The sequence below is a fragment of the Aspergillus brunneoviolaceus genome (genome assembly GCF_003184695.1).
Source record: "Aspergillus brunneoviolaceus CBS 621.78 unplaced genomic scaffold BO95scaffold_44, whole genome shotgun sequence".
NCBI classification, from domain to species: Eukaryota; Fungi; Ascomycota; class Eurotiomycetes; order Eurotiales; family Aspergillaceae; genus Aspergillus; species Aspergillus brunneoviolaceus.
In genome coordinates, this window is record NW_020290774.1 from 33,096 (window position 1) to 51,335 (window position 18,240).

Sequence of the window (18,240 nt, forward strand, 5' to 3'; positions counted from 1 at the left end):
GAGGTTATACAGTGTGTACATACAGTGATAGGTGAAGTGAAGTGACTAGGTGAAGCGACTACTCCTCCGTTTCCCACCCCATTAATCGAAGCGTCCCCGTCCGATCCACCATCTTATACCGCCATTCCCAGCGTATGCTCTTCCCCTCCGGCCATTCTTGTTGTTTGAGTGCCGGCGAGGAAGGAAGCCACAGATCCAGCGTCGGGAGGGCGAGGGGGATTTCTTCCTCTTTTGCCGCTGGTGGTGGTGGCGCCTGTGTCTTGGGCGTGTTCCACCCCTGTTGCGAGTTGGGAATTTGGTTTGGGGATGGGGATGGTGGGGAAGTCGGATACGGATGTGAAGTTGGAGTTGTATTTGTTGCGGTAGTGGGAGGTAGAGGTGGGGTTGTGCTTGTGCTTGTGCTTGTGCTTGTATGTGTGTGTGTTGTTGTTGTTGTACCCGAGACCGGGGCCGCGACTGTCGAGATATCTACTTCCTCTTGCCCATCCTCGACAGTGACGGTTTGCTGCTGCTGCTGCTGCTGCCGCCGCCGAACAAGCACCTGCACCAGCACGGGGATAGTGAACCGCGTGCGTCCGGGGCTGACCTGCGCGAGGAGGCGGGTGAGGGCTTTGGGGTCTGCTATTCTTCCTTTCTGGTTTCTGTCTTGTACATCATCGCTATCACCATCGGTGTTGGTATCACGGTCCGCTCCGGTCTTCGGTTTCGTTTCCGTCTGTGAAAGGGTATGCTCCCCGTCAGTCTTGTTGATGTGCTTGCTGAGATCGTGGTGGTGGGCGGTTTGTGTTGGGATTAACTGGCGGAGGATGCTGAGATCTGATTTCTGGAGGGGGCGGAGGCGGAGGTGGATTTTCGGGGGTTCTGGGTTTTGAGAACTGATTCCGGGGTTGGGGTTGGGGTTGGGGTTTGATTTTGGTGGTGCGGAGCTGCTGCTGCTGCTGCTGCTGGACCAGCCCACGCGGAACCAGTATCTGTTATCCCAGAGGTGCCATTGCTCTTGCTCCTGCTCCTGCTCCTGCTCTTGCTCTTGCTCCTGCTCTTGCTCTCGCTCCTGCTCCTGCCGTTCAGTAGTGGTGACGGATCCCTCCGTGCAGAGGTGGAAGTCCAGAACCGGGAGCCGGTTCTTCATGTACGGTTGGCGGGAGAGGAGCCATGTGTTTTGGTTGTTGCCGTTGCTGTTCTTGGGGGCATCAGACCCTTGGGCGGGAGCTGCAGCAGCTCTCAGAAATAAACTCTCCTCGCCCTTCTTCTTCTGGGCCTGGGACAACGACAGGGGCTGGAACAAGACGCCGCCCAGCGTGAACGGCTGCTCCTCCTGCTCCTGCTCCTGCTTGCCCCGAAACACCCTCGCCACAAACGGCTCGAACGCGCGCAGCGGGAAGTGATTATCCGGGAACGGGGAGACGAGCTCCGTGATGCGGCGGAGGGCGAGGGCTTGTATTTGGGTGTGTACACTTCGCTCAACAGCAGCATCACCCTGACCCTCACTCCCACCAACAGAATCACCGCAAGATGCAAGCGAAGGGAACCTAACACCCAGGATCCCCGTCTCCGGCACGAACCCCCCAACCCCACACAACCGCAACAGCCGCTCGGACTCCTCCTCAGCCGTCCTGATAAGTCGACGACTCGCCCCCATCAATCCCAACACGGATCCCTCGCGCAGCGCCCGCGGCAACTTTTGTTGTGCCAACAGACTCCGTATGGCATTACGGGGCGTCAGCGTGGGATCGAAATTCGTCGGGTCGGAGACGAACGGAATTTCGTGAGTGGCGCAGGTAGCCAGAAGGTCGGATTTGGGGAAGGCGAGGAGCGGGCGGATGATGGGGAGGGTTCCGGTGGCCATTGGCGCTGTCTGCTGCTGCTGCTGCTGGCCATAACCCACCCGGGGACGGGAATGGGAAGGATAAGGGCCAGGGTATGCGGATCTCAACAACTCCACTCCCCGACTCCCCACCACCCCAAACATCCCATGACACTCGGGGATGCCCGTGCATTCCGGAATCCCGGCGAGCCCGGCGCCGCGTGCGCCCGTGCACAGCCGCCACAGCGTGGTCTCGACGGCGTCGTCGCGGTGGTGGCCCGTCAGGAGGGCGTCGATGGCCGCGGCGCGGCCGGCGCGGCCCAGGGCTTGGAAGCGGAGGCGGCGGGCGTGGGTTTCGAAGGCGGGAAGGGTCTGCGGACTTGTGGTCAGGCTGGACCAGTCGAGCGGCAGGATGTGCGTGGTGATGTTCATGTCTGCGAGCCAGGAGGCGACGGTGGCGGCCTCGCGTGAGCTCTCCTCGCGCGCGCGGTGGTCCACGATGAAGGCTGTCACGGTCACCTCAGGAGTGGATTTCTCCCATTCGCGGCACAGGTAGGCCAGCGCCATGCTGTCGGCGCCGCCGCTGATGGCTAGGCCTGTGTTTTGTTAGTTTCTCTTTGGCCAAGTGGAGGCTGGGGAAGGACGCACCTAGTCGGGATGGGAAACGGGTGTTCCGCGCTCGCTGGCCCCCGCGCGTCCTTGAGTCGTGCCATATTCGCTGGAAAGAGTTTACGAACTGTGAGACAGTTATTGCAGTGGGTTTCTTGTGGTGCAGTATTTCGGAAATGGCCATGGCTGGCCAAGGGACCAAACACTCAAAATGTTGATGGGGAGGATGACGGAAGAGCGGAAGAGCGAAATTGATAGTGTATGAGTTGATATGATCAGATTGCCGCTCTTGGCATCGTTTATCGCTGCATTCTATAGTCAACCTACTATGCAGTGTCACAACTACGAGTTATTATGAGTACTTTATGTTTATAATCCAACATCCACAATATCAAAATCAATTCGCTGCGCAGATCGCACAATATCTTGGTATCGCAAATCCACAGGTGTATGTACCGGCCCATCATCAGACGAGCCCAACCAACTATTAACAGGAAATCCTCCACCCCCTAAGCATTGCTGACCGAGACCGCCGAGCCCGAAGCCGCGTGCGACCGAATGCTGGCCGGGGGCGCACTGCCCGCCTCGCGATTCAGCGCCAACGCCGTCCCAAGCCCAGTCCCAGTCTCCTTCTCCTCCTCGGGCGCCGGCATGCGGATCTCCTTCTTCCCGTTGGCCTTGTAGTACAGGACCATGTCGCCCGAGGATCGCCAGATGTGCGCCCGGATCGTCGCCAGAGTCATGTTCGGGGGGATGGGCTGGGCCCGTTAGCCATGTCGATGCGGTGACACCCGGGGGGGGCCGGAAACGTACCATCCTCTGGCAATACAGCTCCAGATACTCCTCGGCTTTCATGGGGTTTGCTTCCGGCTCGTGGGGGTTGGGAGGATCGATCCGCTCCGCCACGTAGGCCAGGATTTTCTTGGCGCGCAGCATGCGATTCGCGTTGAGGCGATTGTTGTTGGCATTGGGGCTCCCGGGCGGCCTTTCTCATTAGCTTCGCTCGAACAAGACCAAAAAAAAGGATACGTACTCTGGTTTGGCTACAGGGGGCAATAGATCATCGTATGGCTTCAGTGTGAAAGCAATTTTGACCGGTTCTTTCACTGGCACTTGGTTCTGTAGGTTGTGAGTCGCTGACCGGCAAATACTAGCTAAGTGCTTACCTTCAGGAGCAGCTCAGCAAGCCATAAGGGTATCGACTTCTCCAGCTTGTCGATCTCCTCGCTGATCCGGCCAACCGTCCCTCGGTACAGATCAGACGCCACAGCCGTATCACCCGATTCCTCTTGAATAAATACCACTGTGCGCGGGGGTATGTCCAGGACCGGAGTCTCATTATCTGGGCTCGGAGTGAACGCCGACGTCAACTCCCGGCCAGGGTTGGCAGACATGAACTCCTCATACTCGTGCCGCGTTCGCTCAATGAACCCTCCCAGGTTAGTCTCAAACACCTTCTCTTCCTTGATCGACGACTTATCCGACTCCTCCACCTTCTCCTCTGGGACCTGCGGCTTGACCTCCGATGAGGTCCGCCCCAGCTTCTTGGGGAAATCCATGCGGAACTTCTTCCCAAATAACGACGCACCGCGCTTCCGCTCCTCCTTGTCGGGCTCGACCGGAGACTGCGGGAGAGCCGTCGGGGTCGGCTCGCCTGGGGTAGTCGGCACCTTATCGGTGTCGAGCGAGCCCATACCCTGGTTTCGTGACGATGAAAAGTAGTCGCTGGAGCGGTCCGAGAAAGAGGCCCGGGTCATGTCCGCATTCTGCTGCGACTGCGACATGAGATATTCCGACGTCGAATCTCCAGGAGAGGTGCCCAGGTGACTCGCATTGTTGATGTAACTGGAAGTCCACATGGGTGATCCCATAGTCGCCGGGCTGCCGGCATACCCGATGCCGAACCCGCCGGGTGTCGTAGGGCTACCGATCGAATCGTAACCAGACCTAAAAGTGGCTGTGAAGGGGTCTAGAGGCGACTGCAAGCCCAGCACCAGCCTCGAGGGATCTGCCGATGGAATGTCGACCGGGGCTGACGCGCCAGTGCTGGTCAAGCGAGCCAATTCTTCCGCCTTGGCTACCATCGCAGCACGGAACTGGGCGTCCCGTTGAACGTGCTCTTGCACCAGAGGTGCGAATAGCCAACGCAGAATCCATTTTCCAAGATTAACTATTATTGTCAGTACCTGGAACCCTGCGAAAGGGAAACAACTTACTCCTTTGGTCTTCCCGAAATTGCGACTGATCCGCCAGATCCGACTCGTCGGCATACACTTCAGCATCGAAGCAACGGCCAGGCTCCAGAATCACGGAAAGACGCCCGGTTCGAATGTCGATGGTACACCAGTGAGCGATGCTCTCGGTTGTGTTGATCTCGGACGCGACATCGTCCATATGTCTCTTACCGAAAGATTGGATTGGTTTACACTAGTGGTGGGTTAGAGCGGTCACCGCAATTGAAGAACTGGCGATAATACCTTGAGCAAATCCCACAGAACAACTTCACCAGCGGAGTCCTGAGTCAATGTCCGTTTCCGGTCGTTCAACATGGAGTATTTGATCAATCCATGTTGACCTTCGATGGTTTCCTCGGGCAATGCCTGTATAGGCAGCGTCAACCCCAACTCATCGTCGAGGTCAGGACCAGACAAGAGCCGGGGAGAATTCGGCCCCGAGCGCGGCGTCTCACCGTCTAGGGGGCGCGCATTAGGGAAAGTGGAGGTAGGCGACAGCAACAGAACCGATTCATATGGGATCTTCTTGGGCCGGCCGTCTGATGGCGCAGACGTAGGCGCCTGAGTCTGCACATTGCGGTCTCGTGCAGGGGGCTCAATCTCAGCCGTGGTGTCCACATCCCGCCAGCGATGAATACTCGACTTAGGGGTTGCCGTCCAAATGTAATCGCCTGCGGCTACAACGTTGACGACGCCCTCGTGCTCTTGCAGAGCCGCCATGCACGTGCCCTGCTCAATGTCCGGAGAATTCCGGGTGTCTGTTTTGGCGACGAGACCGGACCGGTCGCTGGAATAGAACACCGACAGTTGCGGGTGATTGGAATACAGCGACCAGACGCTGTCATTATGCATGGTCAAGGTATGCATGCATCTTCCCGCGGTAAGGGACCAGATCTTGATGGTCTGGTCGGACGAAGCGGTCATGATGGTGTCACCATCGCGATTGATCAAGATATCGCGGATGTTATCTGTATGACCGACAAACTTGGTGATAAGCTTTCCGGATTTCGGATCCCACACGCGAACCACGTTTTCCGGACCGCCGCTCGCCAGGACGGAGGAGACCGCGCCCAAAGCATAAACGGAGCCCTTGGCCGTGCGATCATCCCCGGACGCATCGATCCCCAGCACCTCGCCGCCACCGTTCAGATCCCACAGGTAGAGCTTGTGGTCCAGGCCGCCCGACGCGACCCACGACGAATGGTTTCCGGGGGTGGCCAGGGCCTTGACATAGTCTGCGTGTTTGCCGATGGGAGCCGGCACCTCGGTGGATTCGGAGTGAGGGCGCCAGAGTCGGACGGTGGTGTCTGACGAGGCCGAGACTAGCGCGGAGTTATCCTTGGTCAGCACGATGTCGTTGATCCAATGGCTGTGCGCCTGGACCTGGTTGCGAAAGGTGGTTTTGCCGGGGTTAGAGGGGTCGGTGAGCGAGAAGTTAAGATCCCACGAGCAGACGACGCCGTCGCGACCTGCGGAGTAACTGGTGCGACCGGTGGTATTAGTGTTGTGGCGGGGACAGAGGGTTGCGCCGGGCGCAAGCGGTACTAGGCAACCGAGCGATCCGAGAGACGCAGGTAGTGGTGCTTACAGGATGGATTGGTCGGGGTCGACTGCCAGGCCATTGACACCTAGGCGATGGCCACCGGGTGCATCAGGCAGAGGGAGCACTATAGAGCGGGGGATGGTGGTTAGTTGGGATCTGCATTCCCCAGCATGCCAGGAGTGTCGGATAAGCGGGGGATTCAGATAATCAGAATCAATGGTGATATGGGGAAGACAGCGGTCATTGAGGAACAAATCAATAAGAGGAGACATACCATACGTGACCCTCTGGTGGCTGAGTTTCCTCGCCATGCAGCAGGGTGGAGGCGGAGAAGAGCAGAATAACGAGGAAATGCGGAGGTCGATGCAGGATGCGGAGAGACGATCATTCGAGGGTCAGGGGTGGGGAATTCATCGGGGGGCGACTGTTTCAGGCGAGAGGTGGTAAATTGGTCAGTAGAAGACAGGTAGAAGCGCAAATGCTATTGATGAGAAAGCAAGGTAGGAGGATTGGAGAAGTCGGGGAGATGAAGATGGAGAGAAACGGAGCCGGAGAAGGTGGAATGATGGGATGACGAGACGAAACCCAACCGCCGGCGGGTCGGCAACTGGTGGACTGCCAGCTGCAGCTGCCAGCTGCAGCTGCCCCATATACGAGTTCTATAGAAAATAGCCACATGTAGAATGTATAATATATGCAGTTTTTAAAGATCAGAAAAAGAATAGCTTGATACTAGTAATCTTTTTCTTTATGATAATATGAAATATTATAAAACAAAATATTTAATATATAAAAAAAATATGTTCAAAAATAGTTTTATTATTATAATCAAGTCTTCGCCTGTACTATAAAAACTTAAAATGATTAGCTGCTATTCAGAAGATTAAAAAATATCTATAATCTCAGAGCTTATTCAAACGGTCCCCGTGATTTAATACTGATGTCTGCCGTCTACTAAACAGTAACTAGACCTCGACTAGTACAGTCTCTCTATCAAGCCAGCGCCCCCTTCTACACAGAGCCTTGAGTCTACCTAGGCGTACAACTAAAATGGCGGGACTCGAACGTAAACGCTCAAAGTTGCAAGGTGAAGGCTGGAGCAGGCTACGGTCAGTTAAGTCAAACAATTTCCAAAATCTTCTTCATCCCAACAACTTGTGTTTGACATATTGTCTCTACGGCTTGGGTCATGTATGGAACCTGTCCCAGATCGGCCAAGGCTCTCCTATAACAGCCGGGAATGCCCTCTTTAAGTAGGAATTACCAGACCACGGAGATCATGTATTTGAGCTGATATCATAAATCTCGGACAGTGCATCGAGCAATTCACACTCTTCAAACCTTCTCAGTACCCTATCCGAGTGCGACGGAGCCAAAAGCCCTACTTAAGACCACTGGAAACGAATGACAACCTTAGTTTCCTGGTGCGCATTGAACCGTGCATAGGCCTGTGGTGCGTCCTCGATGCGGACTAGGGAGCTGATAACAAATATCGGCTTAGCGAGACCACTACTTATCAGAGGCAACAGTGTGGGAGCGTAGTCTGGAGGGTAGATAGCACCGACTTTGTACTGAAGGCTCTTCGAGAAGAATGTGCCAACAGGGAAGCTGATATCGTTCATGACAGAGCTTCCTCGTGGAACCCCTGTGCTGTTATGCACGTCCGCATAGATGCCGACACCACCTATTCCACCGTTTCTTGCGGTCACATGGACCATCTGGCGAATGATGATGTCAGATTCCATTTGGAGCGTTTGATTGACTGCTTCGAATCCAACACAGTCCACGCTGCGAATGACGCCGTTCGGTTCTTGAGCAAGAATCTGCTCCACAGGGTCCGATGTCAAAAAGTTCACGGGCACAGCACCTATGGAACGAGCCAGCTCAAGCCGTTCAGGCACATAATCCACGACGTATACCTTGGATATACCACGAAGCACCGCTGAATACACCGACAGGAGGCCCACAGGGCCAGCCCCGAAGACGGCGACAGTATCACCTGGTTCAAAACCAGAGTAATCAAGGGCACCCCAGCCAGTAGCGAAGATATCAGACAAAAACAGGTAGTCGATATCACTGTCTGACGGGATGGAAGTGTTCGACGGGATAGGAATCAAGTTTTGCTCGGCAAAAGGAACCCTCACATACTCGCCTGGACGGGAAAGAACTAGTCAACAGAAGACATTGAGGTTGTAAAGCGAAGCTTACTCTGACAGCCACCCAGATCCCCCCGGTCAGGCCCCATGCCAAAAGGAAACGAGGTAGTAGGCTCTGTAACCACCTGCGCGTTGTGAACAGTGTCCGAGATCACTACTCGATCTTCCACCCGGAAATTGCTAACAGCATCCCAAGGTCAGTGATGAAGCCAAGGGCCTCATGACCCATGACCCACGGGACTGTTGCACTTCCATAATGGCCACGATAGGTATGCAGATCTGTACCACAAATGCCTGCGACTGAAACCCTTACAATTGCGTCTGTAGCGGACTGAAGGAGTGGAACCGGCAGTTCAACGACACTGACATTGAAAGGCGTCCCTGTCCAGACCACGCCCCGCATGAGGGCAGTAGTTGTCGGGAGGAAATTTGTAAAATTCATAGCTATCGAAAAAGCCATCAACACAAGTTTCAGGAAGGAAGTAGACGGCCGAGGAAAGCATTTCAACCCTTGACCAGAATGACAACAGCCTGTCCAGGACGTAGTTAATTATAGTGGATTGTTATCATCAGACGCAGGCGGGGTAAGACCCCCATTCCAGTCCGACGGTCAATTTGGCCGCCTCGGCATGGAGTCCCAGAGATAGCATGATCCCAGCGGTGATGCTGAGCCCTGCCATGTATGGTTTCGATGTCTCGACAGTACGCAGTACACATCGAGAGATTCTGCCTGCAGTGTCACTCGGTGCTTACCACTTCCAGCTAGCGCCATAAGCGACCGTAGCGACTAGTTTGGGCCGCTATTTAATCACCGATGGCTGAGCATGCTGCTGTAACCTGCCCGGGTTGTTTGACCAGCGAGGTGAAAAACGGCTCATCTTCAATAACCTGTTTACTACATCACCCTACTTTTATCTATGTAGCAGCTTTCAATATAATCAATTTCTTGTTGAGCAATCATAGGAGATGGTTCTATCTCCTCTCGAATGAAGTGAACACTGATGGGAAAGTACATTTCCAAAGTCAAGCTATCCAACATGAAGACCTTCCTTCTCTGAACGACGACCCCATTGATTCTAATTCTGAGTTCAAATGACTTCAGAACGAGACCTATTAACCTGAAAGTCGTTAGGTGAACTTATTCACACATCGAAGCCGCAGGCAAAACACCAATTCAGGTTCAAATTATGGTGTATACTCGTGATGGTCTTTGGATGTCAGCTGACACGGATTGAAACTTGTCATCGTCATTGTTCTCCGATTCTTATTGCCGACGATCCCCTCATGATGCCTATTTAGGCTAGCGCATCAGCAACCCCATCTCCGAGCAAAGCCTAAGTTAAGTTACCACTAACTTATCTTCCAGGAAATTAAAACTGCAAGGCTTCGATTTCGTCGCGACAACTGAGCCACCGTATAGAAGATGCAATCCAGAATGCTTGCTGATGCATCAAGAGAGATCATAAAGCCCCAATATTCTGCAATTGTATTTGAAGAAGAGACAGTATACTTCTCTAGCGACGGAGAGCATGCGGACTTGAATCGAATCGAATGGCGCCAATCAAGAATGCAGGGTTGATCCCAACCGGCTAGCCCGCTAGCTTGCCTCTCGGCATAACAGATCCAAACTATATCAGAAGCTTACACTCTGAGGTGATAAAGAACCCCACCCCAACTACGGGTGACGGGACCCTTGGGATTGTATTGTGCGGGTTGCAAGTAAGGTAATAACGTCGAAGAAATTATGCCACCGAAACGTATCCGGGAAACAGTCTATCGTAAAAGGAGACCTCCTTGTATTTGAACAGATGAGACAAGTAATCTTTGATCCGCGGTGATTCATCACTATAAGCAGTATGAAGGCGACTGAAAGCTGCGATTTCCACTAGACTGTACTGCTAATCTTATTCCAGAGATACCTGCAGCTGAACTGCAGACATCGCATCATACGTCGTCTCGCGCTAAGTCATAGATGCGATCAAGCTCTTCCCCTTGGAAGGCATCCAAACTCTTGCACACGGCCTCTTCCACGGCCTCCTCAATGTCCTTGGATCCCTTGTTGATATCAAACCATCCATTAGTGTCATTCCTTGATAAAAGGCTGATAGCTGTCAGGGCTACATCGCCCGGAGCAATTTGACCTAATGCCGTGGTGTGTCCCAACGTGATCTTGCCCGTCGGAGGTCTGCTGACGAACCACGTCGGCCTCAGAGAGATCCCTTGGAAATGCTGGCCCTTTGCCTGCTTCGCATTTGCCACGGATAGCAAATATTCGTCCGTTTGCACCTTCATTTTGGCGGCGACAGGAAACATACTTTTTTCCTTCCGATGATCCGCCCACTCCTTGTCATTCCACCAAGGTGCCCGCTTCCGACGACTAGCAGGGAATGATATGACCAAGAATTTTCTCACGCTGGTGTGCCCCGCGGACACCTTGATTAGCATCTTGGCAGCGTTGCAGTCGATAGCTTCATAGTTCGCCGAACTGCCTATTTCAAGGTCAATTTGAGAAGAACAGCATGAGAATTGAAGAATTAGAAACACACTTGCGGTGAAAACAACGCAGTCCGGTTTGACTCGCTGGAAGATCTCCCCGGCTATTGTTTCAGAAAGACTCAGAAGGTCACAAACAACCACATCGGGGCTGTTCCCAAGGCCGTCTCCTAGTTGCAAGATTTCGACGCTCTGCCTAGGGTCTCTGACAACACATGTAACATGCCATGAGCGCTCCAGCATATACCTCGTGATTAACCGGCCGATTGTGCCGTTTCCACCAAACACGATTGCCTTGAGGATCATTGTCGCTCGTGATACGGACGCCTGTAAATAGAAATTTGATGAAGGAGTTTTTGGACCGTCAAAATCTGATCGCGGCAATTGGAGTAATTATAGTTGATGAGAAAGATTGCTTGAAGAGAAATAGCTACGGCTGCTCCGGCGCGACCTCAAGTCAGCAATAGTAGAATTTGGGCGGGATTAGTGGACTTAGCGGAATTTAGCCTTGTCTGAAGCCCACTGATGATGCCTCTAGACAAAGGTCATGTTTGCCATGGCAGTCCGTCCTTGGTTGAAATTAGACGGGATGAGATGGCAACATCTAGGAAATTCCTCTGCGGGCTCTCATGCGGTAGTTTCAAACAAAGCTGCGAGATAACCCGCCAATTCCCCCCTGTAGTTCTTTTTCTTTTCGCAGTGCAAACCACTCTCAAGGCGTTACTGATCCACGATCGACCATGTTTACCAGAGAAACAAAAACAGCCGCTCTTTGTGGGATAAGAGAGCAGGTAAAGGTATTGCCACCAACCTATGGAGTGCATTCGAGATCTAAGGTCGTGCCGTACAGATTTAATGCCCCACTCCCTAGGTATGTCATTCATGGTTCCGGTTCCGGTTCCGGCTAATGCCATAAGCAATCTTTAGTCTCCAATCGCAGCGTATTTAGGAAGTCAATCTAAGAAGAACTTACATCTTGTTTGGTATCATGGAGACCCCTTTCGACAAGGATTTAGTATTTTAAACAGCTGAAGCAAAAAAAAAAAAAAAAAAAAAACAGATTTTTCTAACAGAATTGCAAATAATAGCTTAGATCATATAAATCAATAAATCAATTATTTCTGCTGTTAAACTCTTAATATTCCATAAAAATACTCTAAAACGTATAGAAGAGAATTGCCCGGCAATTATAACTATATATTATTAGCTAAACTACATCATATCCAGTTTGAATATTAGAAAGAATAATTGCTATCAGCATACCAAGTTTTAAGTCAGTGTCCAGCCTACCCTAGACGCCCACCCCCAACGAAATAACTCTCGGATATGTCCTCCAACTCAGGAGTTCAACAACTTATCCATGCCAGGCGACCTCGACAATAGCCAATCACAAGCACTACTCTCATCCGGAGCCTGCGATATAAAGTCACGGGTGCCAGTGCACTGTCAACTGTCCCAATAACGACTCATTGGTCCAAACAACACTAGAGTCGATATACCTACATCACTGCGGCTTTCGCCATACTGAGTCAACGGAACCCCAAGAGATAGTTATACTGCACATAGTACCTGCCGTATGCCCGCATCTTCACACCAAGTCCCCCACAAGCCATGCATCCCATCCGATGGCATCCTGCAGCCCCACAACAACCTTGATATCATCCTGATGCCACGTTCTGATCCGCCCCTTACGATAAGGTTAGTATATTTAGTACAAGTATAAGATTTACTACAAGTACAAGAACTCCTTAAGATAACCACTACTACCATATCTCATACTACCATATCTCCAACCTTACAACCGCACTCCCCACAACCACAGCATACAATACAAACCACCACCTCCACAACAATACAATGCCCACCCCCAATCACAACCACAACCACAACCACAACCACAACCCCACCAACAACAACAACCATCCCCATCCCCATCCCCAAACCCAAACCCTCCCCCCCCAAACCCCCCAAAACCCCCTCCCATACCCTCTCCACCCCCACCCCGAAGGCGGCTACTTCCACCAAACCGACCGCCACCCTCTCACTCTGCCCACCCTGTGGTCTTCCCCCCAGGGAAGCTCCCGCTCCCTCAGCACAACAATCACCTACCTCCTCACTCCCTCCTCCGCGGTGGGCGTCTTCCACCGCAATAAGGGGCGGACGGTGCATTCGCTGCATCGGGGACGGGGGCGATACGTTCTGCTGCGGGAGGATGCATCGGGTAATGGGGATGAGGATGGGGATGAGGATGAGGATGAGGTGGATGGGTCAGGGGCAAAGGGAAGGGGAAGGCGAAGCAAAGGCCAAGGCCAAGCTACCGTCGAAACCTTCGTGGTGGGTATGGATACGCAGCACGGGGAGCGGATGCAGTGGGTGGTTGAGGGGGGGGGTGTGGAAGGGGTGTTTTTGGGAAACATGGGACATTGGCAGTGATGATGGGGAGGGGTTTGAGGGGATGTTGATTAGTGAGGTTCGTTTTTCTTTTCCTTTGGATGTAATTTAGCAGTGTCAAGGTATAAGGGTGAGTTGAGCTGACAACACCCCTGACCGTCGTGCCTGGGTTCGAGATGGAGGACCACGAGTTCCTCTCGCGGACGGAGATGGAGGAGATGCTCCCGGAGGCGCAGACGCAGGAACTCCAGTGGATGTTGCGGGAGAATCATCCTGAGGTACCATCTTTCTAGCATGCATGCAACCTGTATTCCAGGAAATAAAATATACATCTAACCCGTCTAAAACCCATCCATCCATCTATAAGATAATTCCACCCACTCGACCCACCCAACCAAACACCCACGGAAAAACCCTACAAAGCATCCCCCTCCCTCAGTACCCGCTGCTTCCTGCCCCCCTCCAACCCATTCCACGCCCACTGATAACTCCCCAAAAACACCGCCCCGCCGATCCCAATCCACGCGACGCGGGGCCCAATGCCCCTCCAGAACGCCGCCCCGCCGCCTTCCCGCGCAATCTCCTGCACCACCTCCCTCACCCGCACCTTCCCCTCCCCGGACGACCGCCTCGCCAACATGACCCGCGTCTTGACCACATCCAACGGCGTCGTCAACCCCGCCGCAATCGCGCCCGCCACGCTGCCGAACATCGCGCTCGTGCTCGCGGGGACCATCTCCAGCCCCTTCCGCTTCGCGTACCCGTCCTTCAGGCTCTCCCACATCGTGAACTGCAGCACCGTGAACGGGATCTCGCGCGCGATCGTGATCCCCGCGCCCCGGTACAGCTCCCGCACCACCGACCCGTAGCCCGCGCCCGGCGCGTGCCGCAGCGCCAGGATGTCCTTGAGCGCCGCGGCGCTGGAGCCCCCGAAGAGACCTGCCTGCGCGCGCTGCTTGATCACCTCCGTGGGGACGCGAACGGCGCACGCGGCGATCTCGCCCATCGAGGAGGCGAGGGAGTGCGTGAGGAGGATGTGCGTGCGGGACGGGGAGGGGGCGGCGGCGGCGGCGGAGGAGTTAGTCGTAGCGGTAGGCGGCTCGAGGAGCAGGCGTTTCACCCCGTCGTACACAATAAAGAACGAGGCGGCCGAGGGGGCGGACCCGAAGAGCACCGAGGGCAGACCGGCGTAGATCCCGCGGATGGTTTGGCGGAGGGAGACCGCCGGGGCGGCGGCGGCGGCGGTACTGGCCGGCGTCGCGGTGCGCGCTTTCTGGAGGCGGGTTTTGATCGTGTCAAGGGGGTATAGGGAGCAGTCGACCGTGAGGCCGGCGATGGCTCCGGACTGGAACACAAGACATGGCATTAGTTGAAGAAGCAGTACCCGGGCAGGGAAAGCATACGATCAATGATCTCGTCCACAGCGAGACCAATGGCTCGGGTTCCTGCGCTGTAGCCATGGTGCTGGGGTCTGGGAAGGAAGTCGGCGGTCTGGCCAGAAATTTGAAGCCGATATACCCAGAGTAAATAGTGACGACCCTGCAAGCGACTATGTTCGTCCCTCCCAATCACAAAGTTGAGAAAATTGTTGAAAGGTGGTGGTGGTAGTGGTGTGCAAGCTCTGGCCGGGAAGTCGCCCGCCGAGAGAAGTCGGCGGATCGACAACCTCCGATTATCGGGCTAAACTCCGCAATCTCCGCCTTACGTCAAGCCCCAACTCCGCATGGTGATGCTCTCATTGATCCACGATAATATTTACTATGCCTATAACTGCTCTTCAACACAATCGAAACCTTGCAGGATGAAAACAGTCTGAGAAAAAGGCTCTGTCACAGCACAAGGCACAAGGAAGATTTCTAGCAGCTGACCCTCTATAGGGAAGAATGATTGCCTAAAGCAGCTCCGTTCCACGGACAGTGACCGCAACGCCTAGATCGAAAAGAAAACAAGAAACAACAACAAAAGACAACCCCCAGACCCTCATTCCAACGCGAAGAGAGCCATGAGCACAGAATACCATCGATCACGCAATTATATCTCACTGCACAGGAGCCCCGCCATGAAGCGCAAAAAACAATCGACCGGATGGTGCCAGGTCACTGAGACAACCATCCTAGTCGAAGGGAATCAATGTAAAACAGACGAATCGAAGAAGACAGGGAAGAGGTAGTGTAGTCCGGGCGAGGAAGATTATAAGACATGTGGGACGTAAACACCCTTTTGCTCTGACAAAAAGAGAGAGAGGTAAAGGAAATAGGAAAAATAAGAATTATACAGTGGGGAATAGAGATAGATCACTTGAGAAGAGATCATTTGGCCTTGCTGGGAACTGGCACACTGGCCGAAGGGGGTTCCAAGACATGGGTGTGGCCTGGAGCATGGATGACCTCGCCGGTCAACTCCTGCCGACACGCCTTGATGTTGCGCACCCACTCATCAGTCAAGACATCATCCAGTGTAGCGCGCTCCTTCACCGACACCTTGAGCATCCGGCCAACAATGTACCGGCTCTCGCGGGGCAGGAGCCGGAGAAGGCGCCAGGGCCCCTTGATGACTTCCTGCCGCTGAGCCGCCGCCTGGGCGTTCGCCGGAAGTGGAGGGGCCTCCTTGCTCGTGGTACGGGAAGGCTTGTGAGTAGTAGCATTAGCATTCTTGCTATCCGTAGGTGCTTTGGTGACCAGCGGCTTGTCCTGAGGACTCTTCGGCGGCTGGTTTTCTTCGCCGGCAGCAGTAGGCTGTTGAGCTTGCTGCCCGTTCCCTTGGGAAGATTGTCCAGCGACGTCAGTATTGATACTGGGCTGGGCGGGTTTGCCTTCTTGAGCAGCGGTGATAAGATCAGGAGATGACTTGACGGCCCGGTGGCGTTTCGGGTCGACCTCAGGCACTGGAGTTCCAGGAGTGGGCGTGGAAACGAACAGTCGGTACGAGTTATCGCTGACACGGGGTTGTTTCCAAGGGAATCGGCGCAAAGTCATGCAGCAGAAGATGATGGCCAGGGACCAGATATCAGTCGGGCGAGGGTCATATTTCTTCTCGTCGTATACTTCGGGGGCGAGATATGGATCCGAGCCAACGATTCCTAACAAACCCTGTGAGCATGAACCTTCAAAGTACGTCATGACCAAACTTACCAGAAGAGAGGACGATATCATTCTCAAAAGGATATCGGAACACCACAGCGCTTCCGAAATCAATAAGCTTCATGATGCCATGCTCATTGACGACCACATTGTCCAACTTCAGATCGCGATGGGCCAGGCCCATTCCGTGCAAGTAGGCGACTCCACTGAGGATCTGCTTGAAAGAGCAAGCAATCTCCTCCTTGACCATCTTTCCTGTCATGACGATGGCAAACAGATCAAAGGGCGCATATTCCATGACTTCGTACCAATGGTTTCCTTCCTGAATAATGTCCAGCGTCTCGATGATATTGCCGTGGTGGAGGGTAGACCCAATGCAAAATTCCGCAGTCACCTTCTTGGAATATTCTTTCATAGTTTCCCATGAATGACGGTCTCGGAATTGCTTTACCGCAAAAGTCACCCCATCACTATTCCTCTTAAGCAACCTAACCGAGCCTCCGGCTCCCGACCCCAGCACCTTGCCCAACTTTCCATACTTCGAGTTAAGACCATGATCGTCTGCGAACGGGACACTGTCGGCTGCCGCGTGGAATGGGCCGCCCTTGCCTGAGGTTCGACTCGATTTCTTGAATGGGATCGACGACGGTGAGTCACCTCGCTTGTGTTTGTTGTGGGTTCGCTTGAAGAAGCGCTTCAACTCTGACATATGGCCATGGGTCTTCCCCTCGGCATCCGGCTGTCGTGGTTCTCGCTTGGAATTGAAGAAGCCACTGCGCTTTTCACTGGACCGGAGATCCGTGGCACTGGAAGAACGAGGGCTCAATGGGCGTGAGAAGGCCGATGTCGTGGTGCGACGCTTGGAGTCCCGGCTGCCGAAGATGAAGCGCTGGTCAAGTTGGGCAAGATTCTTCGGTTGCGGAGGACGCTTGCTACGAGCATACGGGTCATTCGGCTCACCCACCGGCGTGATCGCACCCGGAGGGGTATAGCTCTCGGGATCACCGCGAGGGGTGGCTGGTGGGCTTTCTTCCTGGGATCCATCAGTGGGACCGATAAAGAACTGCGCCCGATGCCGCGCGCCGTGGTTCGGATGAGAAGAGGTCTGTGCCACTTGGTTCTGCTTCGACAGTTGATCGGTCGAGGATGGACGGGAGGAGGGGGCGCTTTGAGGAGCCTTATGTTGTGCGGCAGCGCTGGCTGGAGGGGAGGTTGCGGGAGTCATATGGGTGGACTGGGCGGCATTACCGGCCCGATCGGTGGTGTTGGATGTGGAAGAAGTATCAATCGACTTGGATTCCCGTGAATGTGTGGCTGCGGGCGTCAGCGGGGGTGATTGCATGGCGGACACTGGTGGGGAACCTCGGGGCGAGGGGAAGCCCGATCCATTTGCTTCGCGTGCACTGCGGTCGCTCGATTCCCGGGAGGCAACCTGTAAGGAAGGATGCCTGTCAGCTTCTGGCCAGATCTGGAATGGCTATGCAGGCTCGATGCGAGGAGAAAGCGATCCATGGAAATGGAATGTTCTTTGCTGTATGCTGCATGACCCCAAGCACCTATCACCGCTCAGGGATCGAGAATACATACTCTAGATGACGGCAACGAGATGGGATCGTAAGAGAACTGCCGCAATCGATTCTCCTGCAATTGGGACCGCTGCAAGCTGGCAGCTAGCGACCGCAGTTCCTCCTCATGCTGCGTATCCTTGATCGACTCTGCTCCAGGAGACTTGACGGAAGACGACGGATCGGTAGGCTCGATTTCCTCCGTTACCGTAGAGAACCGGACCTGCCCGGATTGAGGATTGAGGCTGGGGTTGACATCTCCCGAAGCCATGTTTGGACCAGGGACCATCGGGCTGGAAGATTGGGGAGAGCGAGGTGCTAAAAATGAGAGCGAAATGGCATTAGGAGGGTGGTTGGAAGGCGGG

General features: G+C 54.1%; 2 protein-coding genes across 2 annotated transcripts; both read right to left on the reverse strand.

Annotated features, from left to right (window-relative positions):
- Nucleotides 1-3: 3 nt before the first annotated feature.
- BO95DRAFT_483134 (tRNA lysidine(34) synthetase) lies at nucleotides 4-2,630 on the reverse strand. The gene is made up of 2 exons (XM_025590279.1): nucleotides 2,453-2,630; nucleotides 4-2,400 (listed from the first exon to the last, which is right to left on the reverse strand). The coding sequence occupies exons 1-2, from the start codon at nucleotides 2,595-2,597 to the stop codon at nucleotides 59-61; spliced, it is 2,487 nt and encodes an 828-aa protein (XP_025440943.1). The 5' UTR covers nucleotides 2,598-2,630; the 3' UTR covers nucleotides 4-58.
- Nucleotides 2,631-2,922: 292 nt separating this feature from the next.
- On the reverse strand, nucleotides 2,923-18,164 carry BO95DRAFT_454168 (Pkinase-domain-containing protein; the record flags this gene model as incomplete). The annotated part of the gene is made up of 12 exons (XM_025588255.1): nucleotides 2,923-3,171; nucleotides 3,227-3,398; nucleotides 3,447-3,532; nucleotides 3,580-4,583; nucleotides 4,630-4,840; nucleotides 4,891-6,127; nucleotides 6,236-6,314; nucleotides 6,465-6,493; nucleotides 13,650-14,575; nucleotides 15,567-16,309; nucleotides 16,362-17,742; nucleotides 17,898-18,164. The coding sequence occupies 12 exons, from the start codon at nucleotides 18,162-18,164 to the stop codon at nucleotides 2,923-2,925; spliced, it is 6,384 nt and encodes a 2,127-aa protein (XP_025440944.1).
- Nucleotides 18,165-18,240: the final 76 nt, after the last annotated feature.

Excerpts from the sequence above, each read along its gene's own strand:
- BO95DRAFT_483134 (XM_025590279.1), bottom strand. The coding sequence starts at position 2,597 with ATGGCCATTTCCGAAATACTGCACCACAAGAAACCCACTGCAATAACT. Across the intron at positions 2,401-2,452 it reads CCGTTTCCCATCCCGACTAG|GCCTAGCCATCAGCGGCGGC; the intron begins GTGCGTCCTTCC and ends AACAAAACACAG.